General features: G+C 36.4%; 1 protein-coding gene across 1 annotated transcript; it reads left to right on the top strand.

Moving 5' to 3' along the window:
* Positions 1-3471: 3471 nt before the first annotated feature.
* On the top strand, positions 3472-4392 carry LOC118851422 (olfactory receptor 13-like). The gene has a single exon (XM_036760870.1). The coding sequence runs from the start codon at positions 3478-3480 to the stop codon at positions 4390-4392; it is 915 nt and encodes a 304-aa protein (XP_036616765.1). The 5' UTR covers positions 3472-3477.
* The last annotated feature ends 1773 nt before the right edge of the window (positions 4393-6165 follow it).

The following is a 6165-nucleotide window of genomic DNA, read 5'->3' as shown; positions in this document are numbered from 1 at the left end:
AGGTTTATTAGGTGACCCAGGGTGGTATATCACCAGTCCTGGGATGGAGAACAAGGTAGAGGAAGCTTTGAAACTGAGTAGCCCTGTTCTCAGGCTCTGATTCTGGGTTCAGAGAAGTTGGGCTAGGATTATGAGCCCTTCCTAGAACATATTCTCATGACCATGCTATATCTATAGTGGTGGTGATATCTCAGGACTTTCTGAGTCAGTGATGAAACAAAGAAGAGTCAGAGAGCTACATGGCCAGGGGTGGCTTCTAATAGGGCAATATGCTGCAATCAACTCAAATTAAGAGCCATGAGAAAAGCCCCTTTAGAGGCTAGTCTGCCCTAACCTTTTCTTTTCCCCTTGGACCCAGTACATCTAAGAAGTAAAAGCTTTGAATGGTTACTAGACCGTTGAAGTCTGCTATTATTCTTCTCTGATAAGAGATAAAATGAGCACTCTAAGAATACATGGAATAAGAGAGTGTCAGATGTCATCTGTGGAAGACAGTCTCTGATTCTTTTCATCCCTATCAAATCACTAAGTTCTAAGGTGTGAAGAAATATGTTCAGCGTTGGATTTCTTCCTCAAATTTCTCAAAACACTTTATCAGCTCCTCTCTCTTACTCATTCTACACTTCTTAAATCATAGTCATTTGCTCCCACAGGGTTGAGTGTTCCTTAGGATCAATTTCTCTCTTACCTCTCTTTGTATTTTCATTTTCTATTGGACATGGGAAATGTTAGCAAACGATTGTTGAATGGAATTACATTATATTGAATTCATTCTCTAAACCCCAAGTTATTTACTGAAAGAAAATGTCATGGGAAAGTAGCAAGAAAAATAAAACAAAATGGAGAATCAAATTGCAAAGCAAAAAAAAAAAAAAGATTACAATCAGTTCTGCTATAATGCTTGTTTTGATTTCATTGGTGAGAAACAGGAAACTTTCTCTAGCTAAACCACTGAAAACAAAACACGCATACCTCAAACCTTTACCAATGCCCCCAATTAACTGCTTGTGTTGTCTTTCAATACTGTATAGCACAACTTCAGAGTAACTCACAAGCTACAACCCTTTCATTCCCACTTCCACAGGCAAACTTCAGGTGTTTGTTAAGGTAAAATTTCATGTTTATTATATATTTTCTTGTAAAGTAGGAGCTATTGGTGGAAGAAAAAGGATAGTCCACACCATCCCCACTCCACTGCTCCCTTCCCCTAAGATCTCCAGCCCTAAGCCCAGAATTATGGCCTGATTGTCCAACTTATTCATCCTTGCCCAAGGCCTCAGACACTACCACTCTTTATTGTCATATTTATGTATTTCTTAATCATTTAACATGTATAAAATGGTGCTACCATTTTTATTAGGTTCCTATCTTTTGTATAAGTCATGGACAAAGTTTTTTGATTGTATTTCTCCTGACTCCATTTTTCTCATAACCTCTATAGTTTTTATTGTAATATTTTGCCCAGCACAGTGATTTTTAGGAACTCATTATAACAAAACTGACAGTATCCAGAAACCTGAGAATTCAACCAATCCCTAAATAAAGTCACAAAACATGAATGAAAAATTAAGTAAGTACAATATACCAGGCACTGTGTTATGTTCTGAGATTGCAAGTGCTGAGATAGCCCCTGCTTTCAAACAAGCTCATGTTCTAACAGAGGAAGACAGAACATGTATGAAAGTATCAGCCAGAGAAAAGAGTTTTGTTCTGGTGATTCAGAAATATGATGAGCTGATGTATAGTACTATCAATTAACAAACCATTTCCAGAATCAATGGCAGCCAGAGGAAGAGGTGGAAGAGGAGAAAGGAAGAGAAAGGCAAATAAAATGGCCCAGCTGTGGGGATTTTGTGTGTGTATATGTGTTTGTGTATGTGTATATTTACACACACATATTCATATATGAATACATAAGTATGTATATATACAAACACATATTTATGTGTATATATGTAAATATATAATTAAATGCTAGTGATCCTTTTTCTCACTTTTCATTTTTTTTTCATTTTGGTAATCTCATTAATGATTGTTTTGTGCCCATGAGGATGCTGCCAAAAAGAAAAGAACAAAAAAAGAAACAACTCTTGAAAAAACATACATTGTTATACAAAACAAGTCTCTAAATGGCTATATCTGAAAATAAGTGTTTCATTCTTCACCTTGAGTTCATCACTTCATTGTCACAATGTGGGCAGCATTTTTCATGTCTAATTCTATGGAATAAAGGATGACATTTATCAGACTTCTTAAATATTTGCTTTTTTTCCTTTACTATGTCACTGTTGTTACGTAAATTTATCTCTGGGTTATGCTTACTTCATTGGATCACTTCCTACAAATCTTCCCAAGTTTATTTAAAACAATTCCTATAATCATTTTTAAGATGCAGTAATGTTCCACTGGAGTCACATACCATAATTCATTCAACCATTCCCCAATAGGTGGCAAGCCCCTTAGAATCTAGTTCTTTACCATAACAGAAGGGCTGCTATAAATATTTTGACATCTAGGCACTTTTCTTTTGGCTTTGATCCCTTTGGGGTATAGGTCTAGTAGTGGCATTACAGAATAGATATACACAATTTAGTGACATTTGAGGTGTAGTTCAAATTGCTTTCCAGAATGGCTGAATCAATTCATAACTCCATCAATCATGTATTAGTGTGCCTGTTTATCCACAATTCTTCTAATAAATTTCCATTTTTCTTTTTGTATTTTTTTCCATCTGAGGAATATGAGCTGGAATCTCAAATTTGTTTGATTTTCATTTTTCTATTAGTAATTTTGTAGTTTTGTATGCCTATTTTTATCTTGAATTTCTTTGAGTGTTGATTGTTCATATCTTTCACATTTATATGCTGGGAAAAGGCTTATATTCTTATATATTTGAATCAATTCATTTCATATCTTAGAAATTAAGTTTATCAGAGGAGTGCGGTAGAAAGATTTTTTTCCAGTCAACTATTTCCCATCTACTTAGGATTTTGTTTGTGCAAAAACTTTTAAACTTTATGTAATTAATGTTTTCCATTTTATCTTTGTGATCTTTTCTATCCCATACATTATTGTAGGTTCATCTTTTATCCATGGTTGCAATAAATATTTACTTCTCTGATCTTCTGATGTTTAATATTATGTGACATTGTATAGCTAAGTCAGGAATCCATTTGGAACTTGGCATATGATGTCAATTCTTGGACTAGAGCTAATTTCTGATAGACTTCTTTCTGGTTTTCCCAGGAATTTCTGTCAAATAGTGAGTCCTTCCTCTAATAGTTGGGGCCTTTGGAAATAAAATATCATTTGAACAGAAATTGAGTTTTTAACAATTCAATAACTTCTCAGCAAAGTAGTTGAAAGTGATACACATGCTAAATTTTACAACACAAAGCTCAATATAGACATCTCTCATTTACTGGACCTTGGCAATCTCTTTGTCTCTGTCACAGAACTACAGCAAAAAATCAGACAATGGTGAGAGAATTCATCTTGATGGGATTTCCTGTTGGACCTGATATGCGAATGTTCCTCTTTGGTCTCTTCTCTCTGCTGTATGCCTTCACCCTAATGGGAAATGGAGTAATCTTAAGACTGATCTGTCGGGAGGCCCGACTCCACACTCCCATGTACTTTTTCCTCTCACACTTGGCCATTGTTGACATTTCCTATGCCTGTAACACTGTGCCTCAGATGCTGGCAAACCTACTGGATCCTGTCAAGCCCATCTCCTATGTGGGATGTATAACACAAACTTTTCTCTTTTTGACTTTTGCCCACACAGAATGTCTCCTCCTGGTGGTAATGTCTTATGATCGCTATGTAGCAATTTGCCACCCCCTCAGATACTCTGTCATCATGAGCTGGAGGGTGTGTATCACTCTAGCTCTGGTCTCTTGGGCTCTTGGATACCTTTTGGCCCTGGCCCATCTATTTTTATTACTGCCATTGCCTTTCTGTGGTCCCCAGAAAATCAACCACTTTTTCTGTGAAATCATAGCTATTCTCAAACTTGCCTGTGCTGACACCCATATCAATGAGATCTTGGTCTTCACTGGGGCTGCTTCTGTGTTGGTTGGACCCCTTTCCTCAATTGTGATCTCCTATATGCGAATCATCTGGGCAGTCCTGCATATCCAGTCAAGAGAAGGGAGACAGAAAGCTTTTTCCACCTGCTCCTCTCATCTCTGCGTAGTAGGACTCTTCTATGGCACTGCCATCATTATGTACATTGGGCCCAAGCATGGGAACTCCAAGGGGCAGAAGAAATATCTCCTCCTATTCCATAGCCTATTTAACCCCATGCTAAACCCCCTTATTTATAGTCTGAGGAACAATGAAGTAAAAGGTGCCCTGAAAAGAGTTTTGGGGAAGGAGAAACCATTATAAAGACTTGGCCACCTATATGAACTGTGGATAAACAGTCAAAAATTGTAACTATTATCATTTTAATACCAAGTTAAAATCAGATCTTATACGACTAAATTGTGCAGTAAAATATAATCTGTGTATATGCATATGTGTGTTGCTTCCTTTTGTCAGACTGTGTAAATATTTTATACAAGCTATCAAGTTTCCAAAGAAAAAATAAAAATTACCTACCAAAATGACTGAAACCAGTCAAATAAGAGGATCCCACTGAGGACAGGAGCATTTTTATCTATTGAGCTGGTAAGAAAGGAAGTCATCTGTAGCTATACATAGACTAGATGAATCAAAGCACAGAAGGACCAAAGTGATAAAAAGATGCTGAGAAAATGCAGACTAATTTTCCAGTGCAAATACAAATGCTCTTTCACCCTGCCAGGCAAGCAAAGGTTCAGAGAAATGAGTGTTTCTGGAAGTATTTTATCAAAGCTGCAATATTTCTGCAATTCTCAAAAATTAATGATAAATGTAAACTCTGCAGGAACATTAAAATAATAGAATGAGTTTGTGATTATGTTTGTGCCATAGTACATGAAACTTTGTGGTTAATAAGTCTTCGACAAAAATAATTTTGTTATAATTATTTTAATTCCTGCTTCGTTTAATAACAGATGACATGCACAATTGTCACCTTGGTAGCATTACTCATATTCATCTTTGCTGTAGTAATATTCAATATCTGGTCAATGACTAAGTATACTCTTTATAGTTCAGGAAAGTTAGTGGCCTCCCTCTCTCCTATAATCTTCAGAGATTTAGAAACCATGGATGGGGAATTGACTCTTTGCCTTTCCTAGCATCAGCTCATATATAGGATCAAGAAAATAACCAATGAGCTCCAATTATTTCTGGATTCCAGAAAAAGAGATGCAGTTTCTGAACTTCCACTTCTTGCCGTTAAGGGTATGTACTGTTATGGTTTTGTCTTTCCAACTTTATGGACAGAGAAGAAGGGAGGAAACTGATATTTTACAATTATCTCACTTGACCTTCACAACAAACCTGTGAGATAGGTGCTATTATTATACCCATTTTACAGTTAAGAAAATTGAAATATACAGAGCCATATGCAGGTCCATACAGCTAGCAAGTATCTAAAACTGGACTTGAACTCAGGTCTTCCTGACTCTGGGACCAATACTTGGTCAATAGGGCCACTTAGCAGCCTCTTAGATATTTTGTTAACTATTATAGTGACATGCACATAGGAATAAAGAATGGACTTATGAATTCATTAAGACTGGGAACTCCAGGATGAGAAAAATACCTTTACTTATACAATTCAGCATCTTCTCTGCAACTTGTGCTGCTGAAGATTTGCCTAGATCTCTCTGAGTTTAGTTGTCTCACACAGGTCCACATAGCTAGTGTGAGTGAGAGATTGGACTTTAAGCGAGGTCATCCTGACTGAGGCTGACTCTTCGTCTATTAAACTACAATGTCTTTGCTTTGCTCATGGTAGGTACTTAGCAAAACCTTACTGATTTGAATAACTGTGAATTATAGGCAGAGACCATAAAACACTCTGTCAGCTGTCTTAGATTGAAAGGAGAACACACAGAAATTATCATATGAGTTTGTACCCAAAATGCTGTTCCATTACTGACTGTCCAAAAGAAATAAAGTAAGATACACAATATCTGAAGGCACTGGTGAAAACATATTAAGAGAAAGAGGATGGAAACCACTTCATTCATTGATTCATTTATTCAATCAATAATTATTAGTCTTTAA

The sequence above is a fragment of the Trichosurus vulpecula genome, chromosome 5 (genome assembly GCF_011100635.1).
Source record: "Trichosurus vulpecula isolate mTriVul1 chromosome 5, mTriVul1.pri, whole genome shotgun sequence".
NCBI classification, from domain to species: Eukaryota; Metazoa; Chordata; class Mammalia; order Diprotodontia; family Phalangeridae; genus Trichosurus; species Trichosurus vulpecula.
Note: the sequence above shows the minus strand (reverse complement) of the source record. Positions and strands in the feature narration are given on the sequence as shown.

What these genes read in the sequence shown, in the direction of transcription:
- LOC118851422 (XM_036760870.1), top strand. Translation starts at nt 3,478, where the DNA reads ATGGTGAGAGAATTCATCTTGATGGGATTTCCTGTTGGACCTGATATG.